This window comes from Rissa tridactyla, chromosome Z (genome assembly GCF_028500815.1).
Source record: "Rissa tridactyla isolate bRisTri1 chromosome Z, bRisTri1.patW.cur.20221130, whole genome shotgun sequence".
NCBI lineage: Eukaryota > Metazoa > Chordata > Aves > Charadriiformes > Laridae > Rissa > Rissa tridactyla.
The window spans coordinates 70,220,017-70,241,183 of record NC_071497.1 but is presented as its reverse complement, the minus strand read 5'-3'; the positions used below and the strand labels follow the sequence as shown (position 1 = coordinate 70,241,183).

Genomic DNA, 21,167 nt, shown 5'->3' with positions numbered 1-21,167 from the left:
TTCAGTAGACTTGCTGCTTGTTTTCTGTTTCTGAAAGTGAATAGCTTGTCTTGCATGCCCAGGAGGCAGAGAAAGGAAATTACTAAAGAAAGCAAAAGTTGACAGGAAATTATATAGAAGCTGGTGGGGAAGCACAGAAAAGGCTGGCAGAGTGGAAAGTTCAACTCCAGTCATGATCAGTAAGAAAGAGTAAAATAGACCTAGGTGGAGTAGCAATAAGAAAGAAAGAATGGGAGGAAAATAAAAAGAAGGAACAAAAAGATCTAGAAGAAAGGGAAAAAAAGAAGGGAGGAAAGTTAACTTTAAAAAGAGATTAAAAAACTGAAATTCCTGAAAAAGTGAGAGCACAGGAGCACAAAACATGAAGAAAAGGTATCTGGAGTAAAAGCTGAGAAGTAGGGCAGATGAAGCAAACAAAAGTGAAATTGGAAAAAAAAGACAAGTGATCAGTAATGTACCTTAACAGCATAATACGCGAGCATGATATAGACAGAGGGGAGAAATCAGACCTGCATGACTCCTCTGCATAGGAGCCAGTACAGCTCAAATAGAAAGGAATTCATCTCATCTTGGGAATCCCAACAAAACACACCCTTGTTACAGGATTTTCACCCTTGGAACCTCATGTCCTCATATGGCTCCATCCTCTGCCCACCCTTCTCTAGCAATACGTAAACTATATCTGGATATACCCATGTATACACACTCGTTACCTGCTCAGCCTGAATTGCCTAATGAAGGTACCAACATAGCTACAAAACCACCCTGCTGTGGTAATTTCAGCCGTTATGTCCCAGTAATGCATTCATTTTGTGGATTAGTTTTCTGTGAAAGTTTATGCTAAAGCATAAACTTTCCTTATTTAAGACGTTAGAGGGTGGAAAATTACTGAGGGAGAAAGAAATGTGTCATTTTTAAGTGCTTTGTTTTTCTTTAAAGTGTTCTTTTATTTAAATATGAGATCATTCAGAGCAAGTAAAATACATTTCCCCGAGTCTTAATCACAGGCAGTGCTGCAATTTCAGATTCTTGTGTATTACTTTAAATATCATCTTGGGGAGAAAGAAACAGTAAAGTTTATGAACGTGTTTTATGTAACTCAGAAAGTAACAGGAGAAATAGTACTGTGTTTTAAAAGAAAGGTAACAAAAGAACAAACTGCCAAATTAAAAGTTAACATTTGGTGCGGAGAAAAATCTTTCACTCATATTTTCTTTAATTTAATTCTTCGGAGCCAGACTGGAACCAGATTATGCCCAATATGAAATCTTAATTAAATGACATAATGATGATTTTTTTCTTCCCTCTACATGAAGAAAATACCAAGTGAAGCCTGAGGAAAGGATTAGGATACACATCATATGCATATCATACAGCCGAAGTGGTTAAAGGGCAAGAGTGATTCAGACCTACACGGACCAAGTGTTGATCTAGTTCAAGTATCGGTCTCTGTTACACAAGAACTAAGTTGGAGGTGCAGTGGTCTGCTTTATATAAGAGATTGGTTAGGCAATTACACTGGCTCCTGCTCCTTTATAGCGTACTGGTTTTATTACTCACTTTGGCCTTCCTGGCTATTTTTTCAAACTGATGTTAAAGCATCAGGTATTACCATTTTGTGTGAGTTCAGTATTTCAGGATGACTGCTCCGATGCATCTCAAGATGTCACATTTACAGAGGCAGCCGCAAGGCTGTCCTCCCTGTGACCAGGGCATGGCGGTGGCCAACACCTCTGATGGCATGTGTAAGGGTTTTTAGGACCTTTGCTCCAGGAGAAGATTTGTAGATAGAGGTAGTCTTTTTAGTTAGACTGACCGGAAAAAGCTGTTGCTAGAAGAAAAAAAGCAGACAAAGTTCTTGAAGTATCTGTATGCCTGAAAGGTTCTTTGCTTTTTCCCACTAATCCAGTTGAGCTAAGGAAAGGTACTACTTCGATTTACAAACTATGTCCTACTCATGCGTAGGCCACCGAAGTCTGTTAATGACTACATTGAAAAATAGCTTAGTTTCATTAGGACACTCCTACACACAATTGTAAAAATCTAGTGCATAACTTTAACAACACACATTTTTTTTGAAGTGTCACTTCCTTTACACTCTGCTTTCAAAGGATGAGAAACTAAATCAGTCAATTTCCTGGCCATTGAAAGGAAGAAATCACTTTATTGAGAAAGCTGTTTTTTCTCTTAGAAATAACTCACAGAAGAAAAAGTACTGAGCAAGTGATTAAGAGACAACTATAGGAAAAATAATGATATTTAAGGATTTGGGGCCGTATGAGCAGGTTAAATATATATAACCTGGGTTTTAAGGAGGCATATTTTGTATGTGTTCATGATGTCCTGCATTTTTTTAACCCATTGGTCAATTATAGCCAACTTTGGCAGAAAGGAGGCATCTTACTGCTATTAAGTTCTCACAGGTTTTATGACAGCAGGCAATCAGGAGGACTAGGATTAGTACCCCACTGAGGGAATGACTACATCATTAGCTCACAACTTGTTTAATGCCAGAAAATCTACATGTGGCAATGAGACGCAATATTCTTCATTTCTGGTGCAGCTGAAATTGTTCAAATTGCTTTGACACATTCTGCTTAATTATCTATACAGAGTGTATGACTTAAAAATAAATTTTGCTCAGAGGCTTTAATGTAAGTAACAATGTACCCTTTTCTCTTTGAATGGGACTTCAATGATTTTCCATTTTTCAATTACATTGATCAGTTTTAACCCATAGAGGTGGCTTAAATTTTAGTTACAAACAGGGTAACTTTGATACCACTATTTGTGTCTAGAGCTGCATTGACAAACACCATTCTTTTTTCTTCAGGACTTTGATATTTTGCCATTCCATAGCTGGATATTGTGTGTGTGTGTGTGTTTTAGAAAACCTCACTGTCTAGCCCCTTTGGCTACATATTTTAAAGCTCAAGAATGCTCTATCTGAGGTAACATACATGTTTGACCGCGAGACAAAGTACAAAACCTGAATAAATTCTGATTGCTAAGGCAAAGACAGTCCACGTGATCTCAGCTGCCTTGAAAACCAGTGGACAGCCTGTGTATTTACATTTTCAAAACCCTCAGGTCCCCAAGACCTCCAGCACACCTGCATACAGGTTGCCCAGATGCAGAAAATTTTCTAGCCAGCTGTGACATAAGCTTAGGCAGACAAAAGGAAGAGAGGAATAAATACCCTTTCCAGCCAAACAATGAATGAAATTCCCTGCTTGGATTCTACCAGAAATGAGTGAAGCAGGTCTTTTTTTTCTATCTAGCTCTGTTCAACTCGGTTTAAGACAAGTCAGCCTAAAAGAGAACATATGGTAGCTAGTACTGCTGTCTCCTAAGAGAAAGCAATCTTTTTTATGCATTTGCAAGCAGAAGGGATATAGATTTGACCAATTATATCTTCTTGGCTTCGTTGATTAAATGTTGGCCTTCTGCATACTTTTCTATTATTCCCTACTTGATTAGCATTTTCTATTCAACTCCTTATATGCATTTTTTATGCTTCAGAATTATTATTACATTAAATTCAAATGCAGACAGGATAATCCTTTGGAGGATACATGGTTCAAGCAAACCTCCAATAAAGTCATTCTGATGAAGGATATCCATCTTTTCCCCAGCTTGTTAATTGATTTAATGGAGCCTAAGGGAGAGCAGTTCTGTGCATCTCATGCTTCTCTTCTCTGGATCCTCCATTATATTTAGAAAATTAAAAAAGCAAAAGAAAGAGGGAAAGAAATAAAAAAGACACTATCTGTTCACCCTTTCATTCACCCAACTGTCCATCCATTCCTTGACTGGGCTATTTTTAAAGGGAATTTAGCTTTCATCTTCTTCAATGTTCTAAAATGTTCTATGCTTCTGAAGTTTGGTTTCCAACTGGGGAAAGGATAAGCAGCATCAAAATGAGAACAGTGATACACGCAATGTTTTAAGGCAGTCTGTAATTGTGAGATAGCCAGTCTAATTTCAAAAGCCTGAGAAGTCCTGATAATCCAGATAAATGCTTAAAGTTTGGGCCAGTTGACCAATCTGTATTTCTTTCAGGTTTTTCCTTCTGAATTGTACCACTGAACAAATCTCCTGAATGCTCTTAGTAAGAAACCACACAGAGTTCATTACAGAAAACAATATGGAACTAGTGCTGTATGATACAGTAGTTGCTATAGAGTAATCTGCATAAGTAATAATGATATCTGCATAAGTAATAAGTAATAATAAGTAATCTGCAATTTCCAAATGTATTTCACAATCACTGTTTCAGTTTTCTGCCCCCGAGTAATGAAATATCTTCATTCCCATTTGTGTGTATGTACATTTGTGTTTTATACTCATTAATACTATAGTATTTACTAAATAATATCTTGGGTAGGGGGCATTTAAGACTGAAATCTTCGTTTAGTGATGTATTTTAAATATTGAAGTTGTCCCATTATGTCAATGAGACTACAGATTCAAATACATGTATTGTCAAATTGTAGCAGAAAAGTGAAGCCTAAGAGATGTGAAGTTTACAAAATCATACTGGTATCCATATCAGAAGCTTGTGTTAGTACATGGAAGGCTGACATGAATTATTCATCATATTTGCTGTACAAATGAATGAAGCACACCTCATGTTTTTCTAAAACAATGATTAAGAAACAGGAGAAAGCTGGTTTTGCTAATAATTACAAAACTTTGTCTACTCTGCTTGCCCACAGGTTAATATCCACAGTAGCATTGCTTTTGCACTGTCTTTGGAGCTTGCAGTCACCTCCTTTATCTGGTAATCTGATGATTCTAGAAACCATATTTATTCTTGTGCATTTGCACTGAAACTCCAGTGATACCACTTGCTAACACCAATCAATCTGTGGTTGACCTTGTATGTGATCTGTGTGTCAGCTACTATTTTTTTCTACTACATCCTTCCAAACAAAACAGCTCAAATGCTAGTTGTATCTTTTCTGAATGAAGAGTACTTCTTATATTCACCAAAGTCAGTGAGACTGGGAACCTGGTTGCCAATAAAAAAAAAAAAAAGGCTTTGTTTTAGAGTAGAGCTGTAAAGACTGCTGCTGTTCTCAGGACAGTGCTTGACTCACCTGATTGCATGGAAGAGTAGTTGTGCATGAAAGAAAGTAAAAGAGGAAGAGACAGTTGAGCTTCAAAAAGTAGCCTGAGTTACACTTACATTTGTGTGAGTTATTAGATAAAATATATTTATTTGGGTGTTTTGCTGTGTAAAATATGTCAGTCAGAATGCAGAACAGCACGTGGTGGCTGAACAACACAGTTTGTCTCGCTGAAGAAAGGGAAGGCCATGAAGAGAGTAACTTCTGGTTGAAAGCAGGGAGGAAAAAAATTTGTGTTTGGAGCTAGCAGGGGGCTGACTGGGGACAAAAAAGTACTGAAGCAAAGAACTCGTGGCAGGAAAAAATCAACATGCCTTAGGGGAAATAGAAAGCTATGGGTTGGACATAAATTTTTGTGTTGACATCTTTCTGATTGGCACTTGTTTGATCAAGAGCAGAAACTGAAGCTAGGAATGCTTCCACGGAGAGTTTATTGTGAGCTCTGCAACAAGCAAGAAATCCCTTCTGCCATTCCATCCCTCCCTTTTTGTCCCCTCCTCCCTCCTCCAGTCCCCTGTGTACTGGAACCCAAATGGCCAAAACAACTGACTCAGCAAGGAGGTAGTTCTCAAGAGAACGTGCTTTATCTACACCCTATGTGTATGGTTTAGCTGTCACAGTAACAACAACCACCAGGAAAACAGTTATTTAAAAATCAGTGGTGATTTGTTTACTGAGTTATTTTAAAGCTCTCCAAGAGCTCTGGATCAGAAATACTGTTATCTTGTTAATTGCTAGGTTAACACTTACTTCTTATTATGAACTAAAAGCCCATTGGTTCAAAGCTTCTCTATATAAAATTATTAAGTGGCTTAAATTAAATCTTCCTGATTATACTGGATAAATCCCAGTTAGCTGAGCTTGAAATATCCACATTGAAATTATGTTTAGAGTTTTTAAGTAGATTTCTCTTTGCATCTAATTTGATTTGTAACTAGTCAATGAAGGCCTTATTCTATAGTACGATATGGGAGAAAGAGCAAACTCCTATCTAACACACAAAATCTAAACATTGCTAGATTATATATAATCTGCTTCTTAAAGAGGTAAAAAAGCGCATTTGTAAATAATGAGAAGATTTATTTAGAAAAGACAGACGCCTGAATGCCTGTGTGTGTATGTGCTAGAATATTTACAATGTCAGCTATAGATGTACACATCTATATATAAGAGAAGGATATAAAAAGAAAGATAAGGAGGATGCACAATCCCTTTCTAATTCTGAATCAGCCTTCGTCACTGCTTTGCTATGTGAACTGGGACAAGCTAATTATGAGACTATTTGAATTTGCCTTCTAAAGGAAACTAGTGAAAAGGGTGCTGGAGTGGGATCAAGCACAGTGGGATCAGTGACGTTATGTTGTGAGTAGCAACATGGGTGTAATGAGGTCAGGAATCACATTCAGGCCACTGCACCAGAGGGTAAGCATGCAGAAGTGGAAAAATACTGAAAGCATGGCTTCTAGAGCCCAGTTTTACAGTGAAACATGAGGATGATGCTCAGTTGTAAGAAAGCGTGAGACACGGAGAGCTGGCTCCAGAAGAGATATCATCAGATGGTAAAAATGCAGATGAAGACTCTGCGAATAACTTAGTAGAGTGACAGCCAGACAGCCCTGAAGACAGAATTTGCTTGAGAGTGCCACTTTGGCTAATATTGGTAGCTGCAGGGGAAAGAGACGCATAAATGACACAGGAGGTGTAAAGAGTGGAAGAAATTCTGAGGAGTGCAAGTAGGCACGGTGACAGCAAGAACAGACTCGATAGCAGATCATGTGGAAGAAAAAGAAGGCAAACTGGCAGGAGTAGACTAGTCAATGTGGATTAGTAATAACAGCTAGAGTAAAAGTAATGCATCGCACGCTTTAAACACCCAGCAGGCAGACACACTTAATAATGGCATGGTATCAGTGTAACAAAGAAGAGTCACATTACAACTAGGAGCCAAATCATGGTCAAGACTTGACAGATCAAGGATGCATAGGACATTCTTAGCATTTGTAAATCCTGAAAACTTTTGTTCTAGGGACCGTGGAGGGGAAGCAGCTCTGTAAATAACAAACAAGAAACCAGGGGAGATACCTGCAGCCTTCTGTCATCTACATTTAGTAACTATGCTGTGCTTGCTCTCTGCATGCAATCACTAAGGCCTTAAATATTTGTGTTTGTGCTTTCTCTCCGGGACTAGACGTGCACTAACAGCAAAGAGCCTAATGACAGCGGGATACTTGGGAACTGCCATTAGCATCTGTTCGTGAGACCCGGCAGCCACAGGATGCAGGTGCATAGGCAGTGACATGTTCTTTACATCATTTAAATATTCTTTTTCAAAATAATTTCAGCTCATCTGCTTGCCTAGAGTTTTAAATTTATTTAACTGTTAATAGCATTTAAGTATAATTACATTACTCCATGAATTAAATATAGGCTGAGGATTATTTCCATAAGAAATATGTTCCTATAATTTATTCAGAAAGATTTTCAAATGATCTTAAAACTATATCTTAATCTCTACTTTTATGAATAAATTTATCTATATTGATTTTATATCATAGGGGAGCCCTTAAAACCCTTGTCATTACAGTTCATTTTAAGGTAATATATTACAAATATAGACTAGCTGCAGAAGAAATATGTGTTGAGATAGACTGTAACATTGAGAAATATAAAGACCATATTGGAGTACATAATGCAATGTATGTACTTAGTACTACGCAAAGTTATCTGCAGAGTAATATATAGAATTCTTCTCACGCATACACTTGGACACATGAGTTTGCATGTATATGCCTGAAAGTCTGTGTATGTGTGTATATATATGCATACATATGCTCTCCCACACATATATTTGTATGTGTACATGGACATATCTATATGTGTACAAATGTACATATTTGTACATTTAATGTAAAAAACCCAAAGTTTAACTAATTAATGTGTCCCATTAGAACTGTATTTCAAATTAGTTTTAGTTAAATATTTAGAGGTTAATATAATTCATGTAAGAGTGTGTGCTTGTATAACAGAAGTTATAATCTACAACCAAAAAGGTGAGAAGAAAGAAGATTCTGCTCCCAGTCCCAATTATGTTCTTTGGAAATGAAATGTCCTGATGTTCTATATTCTGCAAGGACACATGATCTGTATCTATTTTCAGCGAACATCTCCTCACATGCTGGCCTAAAAATAGGTGAGCCATGAACTTTAAATAATGGCTCAGGAAGGGTATTAACCTCTTTCTCAGATTCTAAGTTTGTCCCGTTGCTGTAAGTATCAATATTATGAAGAACGTATCTGGTGTTAGAGAATGACAAAGCAAGCTACATACACTTCCATTTCTGCATCTCTACAGATGTCATTGCCTCTTAATTCCTTTCAAGGTCTGTTATATATGAAGCTGTCCACACATAATATTGTCAGCATTTCTCTTCCTCTCAGTAGTGAATCTATTTTGTGCCAGATGCTAAAAAGCAGGAACTATTTCATTTCCAACCCCTACTGATGGGAGAATTTCTACTCTTGGTGAAATGCCGATGATCATGAAAACTCGTCTTTTCATAAATACACAAGTGTTTATACAATGTGTGGCAATGGGTGGTACAATGAGCAGCTAGATTTTTGTGTCAGGGACTGTGGATGTCTGTACTAGCCACTATATTTCCCAAATAATCTGTTACAACTCCTATAGCATAATGCTCTCATCAGGTATATTTTCCAAATGATTCTCAGTAGTTCTACTTTTTTCCACTTTTTTAATAGACCCATCTTTACTTCCTGGTAAATTCAGTACAAGAAAAAGCTCCTCACTATGAAATAAACTTATTTTTAATACATGTAAGTGACATGCTTGAGATCACAGAAATAAATAATAGCTTTTGGTCAGAGTTAACTAATGACTGCAATCCAGGCTAAAATGAAAACTGTTAGGTACAAAGAATGTGGCTTTTCTTTAAAATATATATAAACATATAAGTATTTATTTTATCTACAAAATAGCTTGGCCTTCTAGCAAGGCACCATCCATTGTTTCAAATGTACTATAGTGATCAGAGAGCACAAACATGCAATAATCAGCTCATAAATAAAACTTGCCACTGTATGTGCTTTAGAGCACCTTATTAATATTTCCTCAGCCAACCATAGAGTTTTTGCTTTTCACAAATGAGGGAAAAGAAAAATGGATTTACTCAGAAGAAAATTAACAAACATAGACTCCACAGAACAAGCTGTGAGATTAAAATCCTCTTAGAGGAAGTCCTTGCCAGTCAGTGCTCGACTTCTGATGAGGCTGGCTTGGGATCCAGTGCTACCACTGGGCAGGACGGTATCGTGAAGGTATCATGAAAGAGGTGGTGACAACCTTTTGCAAAACCCATTGCCTTGAACTCAGCCCAGGAGTTCCAGGAAGTTTGTACCTGTACTCACAGTGGCAGACTCCAGTTTGCACCAGCTTTTAACTCCACTCACCTCTAACAATCTTCTATCACAGGAGTTTCGTCCCAAGGGGACGAATACTCTTGTTAATCACTGGAAATATCAGACACCACATCCCTTCAGTGTGAAACACTTGTGTTTAAATTAAACGAGTGCAATTCAACATTGTGTGCATCCCCATCTATGCTAAATTTCATTATCTGTCCATTTATAATTCCAAAATTTTCTTTGCAATTCCCATTTCCATTCAATCTCTTATAAAAAGACTCTTCATCAAAAGCGATTACATTTTCAAAAGATTGTTTTGCAACTGAGGAGGAGACCCCTGATTTTTCAGGTACTAAGACTTCAGAAAAGCAATCAGTATTTCACCTTCAGCTTGCCTGCAAGACAATTTGGGGGAAAAGATCGTAAGTATTTTCTCATTGTGTTTGCTAGATAACAGCAACAGTCCAAAACTACAGATTAGACAGAATTTTGTGCAGGTTTTCAAAATAATGTACAATTTTTTTTGTTCCAGTGACACTAGGAAAAAAGCAAAACCATGATCTAGCATTGCCATGATGTGAAGAGTTTAACTTAACTTGGATATCTCCCACAGTTTTAAGGAGATTACCTTCTTAAATCACCGCTGTACCAACTGGAAATTAAGTCCATAAATAAGCACTCAGAACACATTTTGTGCTGTTGTTTTTTGTTCTCCTTGTCTTTGCCTTTGAGATAACATACTTCTAAAAGGCAACTCCAAATTTATGCATGGGAAATGCTGTGTACCCTTCTGTATGCTGTTACTACCATAATCATAATGTGTAACCGCGTGCATAAAAATAGGCACATGTATTTTCTTCTGCATCAGACAGTTCACGGCATATTTATCTCCTCTTGCTGGTGGTGAGTCACAACTCTAAGCTTTATTTGTGGTGACTTTCATGGACGCTGGCATGTTTAAAGGGTGCCCACTCAAGACAGAAACTTTTGTATTCCATGACCCCCACAGCACTGTAGACCTGCTTCTGCATCCAGAATTTAAATTCCACAGTGAAAACTGAAGGAAAAGATGTTCCCTTTCGACCTCTGAGGACGAGATTTACAGGAAAGGGATGTGAGCACGTCCCTGCTGTGCATCCCTGTCTTGTCTGCATCACATTTTCCACTGGGATCAGGGCTGCATCCTGCCCTCTGCTTTCCCCCTTCCCCTTCCCACGCTCCCCTTACACAAGTGCCATGACATTTTGCTGCAGAAGCTTGTGAGGGAAAAAAATGGAGAGCCCTGGCAGGTACTAGTTTGCTTTCCTATACCCAGATCCTGCATCCCCTAATCTTGAATTAAAACAGGTCTAGTTTCCAACCCTGCACCAAGAATTTTTATTTATTTATTTTTCATTTATCTTCAGATATTCTCTAAAGGATTCAAAGGATCATCTGTCAGCCTCTGCTGTTTTAACATAATGGACTCTTAGTCACAATTCAGGGATTAGGGCAAAAGATCATTGGGTTTTCGCTAAATAAACCAAAACTTTCCAAATCCTACTAGAGAGGACACAGGCTAAGCCAAAGCAAGCACAATGTTAAAAGAATGTGTTTACATAAGGAGAACTAACTCAGAAGTCATCTGAAGTACTTTGTTATTATTTTTAACCTCCTAAAAATCAGCAATGCCATCTATAATTGCAATAGCATATTCAGACCTAATAGGAATGAACATGCTGTGGTAAGCATTGTCTAATAAGCAGTAACCTTTCCGGGCTTTCAGCAGAAAATGCACGAAGGAAAAAAAAAAAAGTTCTTGACTTTTTCCATCCGCTGCCCCCAGCACTAGCTGGGTCTCAGCTCACTGAACAATTCTTCAGTGCATTAAAAACTGGGACATGACAGACACTTTGAAGCATGATCTCGGACCGAGTAAGGCATTGGTGCAAAATTCTCCTCTGCAGGACAGCGCTCCTGTTGCATCAGCTGCCGTTCTCTCAATGTGCTGGACCTGGTGCCCACAAAAACCTTTCTGATTCTGCTCTTCAGATGCCTGAACAGCAGTTCAGACAGGAGCAGGCAGAGACTGGATTTACTGTTCTGTAATGGGATTTGACATCTCTCACAGCATTTAGTTTGCATCTAAATAGCCTGGTACTTTTCTCAAAAAACTTACCTTTCTATGGAAGACAACTACTGCACTAAGATTTGGGGATCTGATTTGGATTAGTATATTTAAAGAACTCATGAAAGAACTGTCACGTCTGAAATATTTATTAAACAATTAAGACATGGAATCTCACAGGTGCAGTAACAAGACTGTTCAAAATCGTAACTACTAAGAACTGCTGTTGTATTATTAGCTGCTTTATTGGAAGCAGATAGATCTTGGACATGCCAAAGCATATCTCAGCTCAGGATGGATTTGCTAACAAAGCATGTCAAACACAGAAGGGAGTGTGATCAAAATTTCTTGACTATGTGCAGCAGCAATGAAAGTGGTTGACAATTCAGAAGCTTTGTCTCAACTGCAGCATGTACACTCACGCGTGCATATGTGGAGGAGCAAGCACACTCCCCACAGCTCAGGAAATCAAAATTCATTGTCTCAGGTCTCTGGGCAAACAGATTTGAGTGTGCACACAGTGTGTTACCATGTCACACCCGCTGGTGCAAAGCATCTTAAAACACAATAATCCAATCACCTGGTGATTGTCTGCTCATTTCCAACATTAAAATGCCCCATTTGTTACTACTTTTAATTTTAAAAACTTAATTATAGTCCTTTCTAAGAGGTTTTCAGGGCTTTGCTTAAGCTTTGTATAACTAGACTGTTATTTAGGCATATCTTACACAGATCTTTGAAAGATACCAATACCTTTTTTTCTAAGCATTTGTCAAACAAGTAATGCTGTGGTATATCAGCATTCTTCTGTGAGACTGACATGCTGCGTAATTCTTTCATGAGTTCAGTACTCCAGAGTTTGAACTAAAGTTATGTTTTAACTGTGTCTATGTGAAAAAAACCTCTAATGCACTAGATAAAGAGGCATTCACTCTCTTCATATAGCTATATAAAGAGATACTTAAATGAGTTCCCGTATGACTATATCTATAATTCTGATGCATTTTCCCTAGTTCCCCTCTTTAAGTGTCACACCAAGGTTCACTGCATATAAAAATGCATAAAAGTATAGTGGATTATAATGAAAGAATTACCTTTCCATCTTTTATGAGCTAAATTTATGGAAGCAAAATATTTGGCATCTCCAATAATTTAGTATTGACTCTGATACTTTATTGTTTTTTAATAAACTCATTTGATTTTCTACCATCATTTTAATGTTGGATGGCCTGTCTCCAGAAATCATAATGACTACACTATTAAAAAGGATTGAAGCATACTAAGGTCTAATCAACACCACATTTTAGCCTCATACTATTAACTCTGGAGATTTTTCATCCTTTGTGCGTAGGATTATAGTATAGTCTAAATGAGAATATAATGTTTTGTGATTTTTAAAGGTAAATATTAAATAGAAGGAAAGATATTACACAAGGAAGTAAGTTTTAATGGGGAAAAGTAGCAGGCTAACAATTGGGGAAAAAAATAGTGAAGTTACCAACTATTATCAATTTTAAATCCACTAATGGAAGGTTTTCATTATTTTGTTGAGAGAGTATCTCCCTTACAAGAACTGTCACAAAATGCTACCCTTGATGCAACACTAAGCACCATGCAGGATATTTTTCAGAATCTTACATCTGACTCATTAGGCTATAATATGTAACACAATGTACTTACATTCACTGTCCCTATGGGAATAACAAAGGCCAAGAACTTCACACGATTCAGCTCAATTTCAGAAACAGCACCGTGAAAAGGTGAAGAAGCTTGTTAAAATGAAACTAAAAGCAGCTGCTTATAAGCTGGTTGGAAATTACTGATGGAGAGAATTGTTAAGTGATACTCCTAGACAAATACATAAAATAATATATCCATTACTTATTAGGAGTTAGCTCTTACAGATATAATTAAAAAAAAAAAGTAAACTCCATGGTTAGCAGTGATTAAAAAATAAAATTAATGTTAGGAATTACTAGGAAATGAATTAATTCTTATTATTGTAACATCAGTATGCTGGCTGCAGGTCTGGTGCTCTCATCTCTAAAAGGCTATAGTACAGCCAGGAAAAAAATTTGAGAATGACAAGAAGGATGATCATGGGGGTGAGCTGGCTTCCATGCAAGAAAGAATGAAGTAGAATAGGTCTTTTTACCTTAAAAAAAAAAATACAGTTTAAGGATGTTATCATAGAAGTCTATAAAATCATAATCCAAAGGGGGTGGGTGGGTAGGAATTGACTGTACTATCACTTTTTCTACAAGAATGAATGGCCATCAAAACCAAAAAACAGTAGGACCCAGGTTCACTCCCCAAACGAGGAGGTGGTTTCTCATGCAGCGGAGGATCTGTGCTCCTTGCCAAAGGATGTTGTGGTTAAAGAGAGGGAATGTAGATTCAAGAGTGTAAATAAGTAATTGGAAGAGATATGTATTATGGATTACCCAGCAGACAAATCACATCAGTTTCAGAGAATCACTTGAACTGAAAATATTGGGAGCCTAGGAGACTCATTAAGGGAAACATGACACTTGCCCTGTTCTCGTTCTTTGATGGGCATCTACCTACAGCCACGGCTGAGAGGCTGGTGGCTTAGACAAATGCCAGAGCTGAACCATGCTGACATTTCTTACACTCTGTTCTTAGATTATACTGCTTATGCATATGTATCTTTAAATTTTTATATATGTCTCTTAGCTGTGGGGCTTTTCTTGTGTTTTTTCTCTTATTGTCTGCGCCACCTCCATTTCGTGTCATGACAGTTATAAAGACCACTTTTGTGACTGGGGCGTTTTGATGCCAAATGATGTTCAGATACATAAGTAGCAAGACCTCCAAGCTAAAAAATGTGAACTTTAGAAAACTTCACAAGTATGTCTGTCTGCTGAAGAACCAGAGATGGTATTTTTATAAGAGAAACATGCTAATTGCTACCAAATGCTAATTACTACCTCAAGAAATGAGGGAGGGAGATACTTAATTGCAAATGCTATTAAAGGCAGCATTTATTTCACATGTCAACTGCTGTTTGAAGATGTAGCCTTTTTTCTAAGCTAGTCAGCGAGGTTTTCTTCACAGTGAGAGAGTGTGCATGTGGGGTGGTATGTGCAGAGAGAGCTTTATGATTAGCTCAGACTTGTTGCAGAACTTGTATGGAGCTACAGATAAGTTTGATGAATCCAACCCTGCACGGCCTGGAAGAAGGGATTTAAAATCTTGCATCTCTACTGAAATTGTAACTGTCAGGAGTCTCCTGACTATCTGATTATCAAGAAGGCTGGATGCTTATTATCAGTTAGGTCTAACTGTGGAAAAAAGGGATATGCTTTTCAGTAAGAGTGACATTTCTGAGTGTAATGAAAAGAAATCTTCAATTCTTTCCTTTCATCAGAGAGCACCTTTCCTTATGAGCAAGTAGTAGCACACCACATATGGCAATGCACAATTAATTCAGTTTGAGTGTGTAGAGCTGAGGATATCCAATTAACTACATTACCATGGGACTAATATACCCAAATTGTGCAGCTAAATTAACTGGGGAGAAGATACAATTTTTTAAGTCCTATTTTCTAATAAGTGTCTACCTTAGTTCCCAGTCATCGAAGGGAATCTATTAATACAAGCTTATCCTTGGATGATACAAGTCAGCTACCTGTTGCTTTCATCAGCTATGAAGTACCTAAAGCGAGACTTGTAAAATTTAAAAATGTTCAGGATTCTTTTTTCCTTTTTTTATGAAGCCCTAGTTAATTCCCCACAATAAACATGACTCTGTTTTGTTACCCAACAAAGGTAGCCTCTCACACACATGCCTCAAACCTTTTCTTAGCTTTTCATTATTTTAATCATACAAACTACTATGAATGTTCCCTATGTAATTTTCATAAGCTCAGTAAAACGAATATCTTTTACCAAAAAAGTCTTACCTCTACTATAAGGATATACATCTTTGTTAGTAGTATTTATCATGTAAGAATTGATTTTACACCGGATTTTTACAGCTAATTCAATGTCCTTTAGCTATTTTTAGTGGTTGAATGTTCGTATTTATATCATGCATAATTATTTGTCTGCTAAAGAAGAGTGAGACAAAATTTTAGAATATGGACCAAAAGAAGTTCATCACTCTTAAAGAAAGCCTAGCTGTGGAAAATTTCAGCCCATACTGTAAAATTGAATGGCTGAGAACAAGGAGAACTGAAGACACTACAACTTTTTTGTAACATTTGATAATATTCATTCTATAACTATGCAGTAGCTTGTATGGTTTCTTTCGTTCTGCTCACTGTAAACATAAAACAATGGTTGCAGCTGAATGTCTTCATCAGAAGCTACTTGCATCAAGCCAAGCATGCCTTGTGGAGACTCTGAATGTTTAGTTCTTACCTTATGCTAAACTCAAAGTATGATAAAATGCAGGGGTCGATAAAAATTTAAGAAATGTAGTAAATATTTATTCTTGAACGATGCAGATGGAGTATCTCTGCTTTCACCTGGACGTTACAGCCTTGTGCAGTTATTGGCACATAAGATGGTATATCCCATCCAATATATAAACAACTGTGTTCTGCCTTTAAAAGGCTCCAATTTGTTACCCATTAGTAACAGCAAAAAGCCGCTACCTTCACTACCAAACCGCTACTGATGTGGTGCTAAAATAGAATTTGAAACTGCTGAACTAAGCAAACACCCAAGTGGTGTTTTTAGGGCACAGTGCATGAGCTGCCACCAGAATTCGGAGATTAGTTGGGAAACCGGTTCTGGCATTGCAACTGCCCAGTTCTTACTTTTTCTTTTTCTTTTGGATCTTTTTCTGGAACAACTACTGTGTTGTCATCAAGGCAGTGTGCTATGTGATTGTAGCTGAGTAAATAATTTTTTCTTATATAATACAGAGAACAAAGATGACATGCTAAGTACAGCATGATAATAGCAAAAACAGAAGCCACTCCTTCCGTGAAATTCTATTCTTACTCCATATTTTCAGTGGCTCATTAATTTTTGAAATTTTCCATGCTTGATCTCTCCCCAGAAGTGCTTTTTGTTTTTTACGCTTGAACAAACTTTCCGTGCTGCTCTTAAGCAATAAGAAAAAAGGAAGGGAAAGGAAGAGGACTAGGGGAGGGAGGGAGGAAACAAGTAGAGAGGGAGGACAGGAGGGAAAGACAGGTGATTACAGTGCCATAACTGCAAATTGTTGCAAAGGAAGGGTATTCGACTTCATTTATGGACAAATGCTTTCCTTAAAAGTGGAAATAGATGAAGCTGTTTCTGACGTCAGTGACTGATGCATCTGCACATGCTTCTCTTCTTTTAACAAAACAAAAGCTCTGTACTGGCTAAGATTCATGTTTTGGCTGTCACTGTACTCTAGGGATAATTCCTGTCCTACATGCTAGATTTTTATAGTACATTCTGCTCTTGACATTTCACAAGCTACTGAGTGGAGCCACAGGGTGAACTGGCAGAGGCAGTGCAGAAGCCAGAGCCCTCCACCTGCCCTCCAAAACACGAACAAGTTCACAATATTATGAAAGGACTCAGGTTACATCTATGTTAGGGAATTAAATGGGCCCAGGCACTGGAATTCAGTCACCTGTATTGTTAAATTGTTAGAACAATCATGGTTTGGCCTGATTTTGACTTGACCCATCTAGCAATGACCCAGCAATTTTGGGCACCATTCACTATTCCCAGTTGGCAGTTTGTAAGGAGGGAGGCCACTATCAGACCTTTCATAACACAGATGTGGCAAAACTGTGCCAGCTGCCCTCAGAGCCCGTGGATGGGCGCTGTTTCTTATAACTGTTTTAAATACAGAACTTGATTGGGTTTGGATCAGATGACATGTTTTCCCTTCACAACAAAGAGCAGGATTCAATGGTACAGGCAATCCATCACAGACCTATGCTCTTCTTATGACACAAAACTTGTTTAAAAAAACTCAATCTTCACAGATCTTTCCAAAAGTACAGATGCCATCCTATACTCTGTTGGGTGTTATTTTTATATATATATATATACACACATATACACACACATACAGACATATATTCAGCACCACTCCTCCCATGACAGAGGATACTAAAAGGCATTACTTGGTATCACTGAAAATTACATAGGTTTCATCACGTATCAGACTGTTCCTTCTTTTTTTATTCTCCCCTTTTCTTGTTTCTTTTCTCTTTTCCCTGTTTATCCTTTCTTCTCTCTGAATTTTTCAGCTTCATTTTTCTCCTCTGTTTTTTCTTCCTTCTTTCAGTAGAGGATATCAGCCAACTGATAAGACAAACATCCTTGAGTGGGTCAGGCACAAGCATCACCCAACAGAAGACAGTCAGATTTGTATTACCATGAAGCAGCTACCCCTGTTACAGCAAGATGAACGCTGCCTTCCTCCCACACAAGCAGGCTGCCAAAGGAAATTTCAGCTGCTTCCACATACAACGTAACATAGCATAGCATAATAAAACCCCCAAAACCAGCACACAGACTACACTTTTAACAAAAAGATTTTTTAATGGCTTGTATATCATATTCCAGCTTCCTCGTCTGAAGTAAAGACCATCTTAATGAAGGATGCTATCTCACACAATGAAAACAAAGCAGCTCTCCCTTCACTTTCAGTGGTTTCACCTGCACAGATGCGTGGCTAGCAAGTAGGGAGAGCAGAAAAAACCTTTCACCATTCTAGTCCAGCCTCTCTCTATTTTAAAGAATGTCAGAAAAGTGTGAGTTTCTCTCAAAAATTAAGGATAGGATTTTACTCTTTGACTACCTTGTGTGGCAATTACTCTGACAGACTGGTTCAGAATGGTGTAAATCTGCTTATTTCTTTTTGTCAATCTAATATAAAATTATTTCTCCTGGCCATTCATTCCCTAGGTCAAATGAGGTTAAATATTAACAGAATAGAATCAGAAAGAGCATTTCAACACAGAAACAGCAAAGACATGAAAGTTTTCGTTACCACGAAGAACTACTCAAATACTCTGATCTTACCTCCCTGAGGGGATCATTGAGCTCATTCAAAATGTTTTCTTCGTCAAAGATTTTGCCTTGGTAGCGGTGCTCATAGTAATCATGGATCTTCTGGCGCATTTCAGCAGGTAGCTTGTGGAATGACATGTACTGTTCCACTTGTTTGTACTGTCAGGAAAAGAAAAGGAAAAATAAGAAAAAAACCCCACTTTTTTACTATGTGAAGGCACTTACAAAATGAAAATTCATTCTTGTATCCACTTAAGCTTTACATATTTTACAAAGACAACATTTTATTCATGTGTCAGAGAACCCTCACTCAAATATTAGTTAACTTAGTATTAATCACATGACAGCACAACTGCAAATTACAGAAACTGCTTTTAGTGGTGATGCCAATATCCACATTAATACCTAAGTTTTAGAAGCCAAACCCTCACACTTGTTATGTGTTCCCTAAGTTCTCAAGTACACAGAAGCTGTGAACGTACTCCAACACCATTTTTAGCTCATTCCATGCAGCAGACAGGGAAACTGTACACATTCTTTATCTATACCTCTAGTGCTGCATTCGGAGAGGGTTTAAGGTGTGAAATTTCAGAACTGTCTCTGCTGGATTAATATACAACATATTAATGTTGTGTATCCTTATAAAGTGACCGAAGAACAAAGTTAAAATCCCAAACTAACACACGCAGAGTTCTTCTGTACTAAACTGCATGATGCATCTCGGACCCACAAAATGGGGAAGTTGCCTAAACTGCTAATGGACAAGTACTGCATGAGCAAGACTTTGGTCCCTCAGATCCCCCATCCTTGTCTCAGCTGAAGAGGACAAGGCACTGAGACACAGAAGGATAAAACCCGTCCCAGGCTTATAGGGGAGTTAAAAACTGGCAGAAACTTAGTTTACTTATGTAAAGAGTCTTAATTTAATTTTTTTGTTCATTTTTTTCATGCTTAATTAGGCAATTTTAACACTTTTCAATGAAAAAGCCAATGAAGTCTTAATTAGGATCAGCATCTCTGTAGAGCAATTAAATGAATTTATAATGTACATGCACACCTTATGAACTGCAGCACATACCCTTTAACTTGTGTAATGGAAGGCTGCTCCATCCTCTGGAACCAGAATTAGTTTTTGCTTTGCAAAGTGACAAAAGATTAGATGAAGCCACATGTACAACATATGTTACACAAATAAGAGGAAAGTAATTTTACATGGAACCATTTAACAAAGTATGATAAAAACGTAAGCCTGATTCAACGTCTGTACAGCTAGAATTCTTCACCCCTATCCTTTAGAAGTGAGATTTAAATTTGCATGCTCATCATTGGCTTCTCTTCTGATATGGAGAAATTTATCCATACAGTGGGGGTTTGACTCAGAGCTCTGGGTCACCAGAAGACAGGCATGCTCTAGCACAAACAAAGTATTGCTTCTAAAATTACCCAACTAATCAGTTGCAGCTAATCTAGGCATGGATTACTTAGAGAGAAGAGACATGAGATCGCGCAGTGCTCTAGATATGTCACCAAGGTGGTCACAGAGTCCCAGATGCTCTGCAGTGCTCCAGCTTCTCTGCAGCAAAGCCAAGGAGAAGATGCTGCACTGTGCAATGTCCCCTTCGTGTCTGTGCCCAGCCCTCCATTGCTGTGGCCTCACGTAAGGATATGGAACACGTGTCACCTGCCGTAGCACACGTGGACAGGGAAAGGACTTCACTAGGCTCCCTAACACAGGGGCCGCACCCCTCTACCCAACTTTATTTGCATACAAATGTGCTTGAGCAACGCTAATACCTTGCTAATAAAAGAGAGATACAAAGGAGTTTTATACCAGAATGACCTTGAAGAAGAGAACATCCATGCTAAAAGCAATTTGCTTTGCCAGCAATTTACACTGCTCCCTTTCATTAGTGCTGTTGTTTGAGTAAGTGCTTTCTCCCACACAACCGAGTTCTTTTCTCTACCAGGGTTTATGCTTACACATGAGAATTTTAGGGAAACAGAAAAAATAAAACTGGTAGGAATGTATCACTGGTGTGTCTCAAAATGTTTCCAAATTAATAACACATAGCATAATAGGGAACACTGCGTATTAGCAACATTTTCTTTAAAAAATCTACAATAAGGAAGTTAAGTCTCAGAATTCCCAGAAATATTTAACCGTCTGAAACGCTACCAAGGTCTCTTTCTGTGTCAAAATATCAGACCCTGTGAGTGTACAGTACATTATCACTATCCCCCTCTAATCAATCTTTTCCTAATCTTTCTCAGTGTGATTTTGACTCATATTCTGTATCATTCACGCTACTATTACTCTCTTCTTGACATTCTGTCATAGCATTCATGTGAAGCATTCCCTCAAAACTTTTAACTTAGTCTTTTCTTCAGCAACTGATGTCTTCCACTAACTCAGTCCAAGTAACGATTGTTATTTTATTTCTCAGAAAAGCAAGTTCATTTTTTCAGCCTGCTATATATTATTGGCAATAATGAGGCCTTCCCAGATTAGTTGCCAC

At 37.8% G+C, this 21,167-nt stretch overlaps 1 protein-coding gene across 1 annotated transcript in view; it reads right to left on the bottom strand.

The window, feature by feature from the left end:
• HCN1 (hyperpolarization activated cyclic nucleotide gated potassium channel 1) overlaps positions 1-21,167 on the bottom strand; it is a 202,087-nt gene that overhangs the window by 24,747 nt on the left and 156,173 nt on the right. Inside the window, exon 5 of the mRNA XM_054187015.1 lies at positions 18,664-18,810. Within this exon, the coding sequence (XP_054042990.1) occupies positions 18,664-18,810 (147 nt within the window). The remainder of the gene's footprint in view (positions 1-18,663; positions 18,811-21,167) is intronic.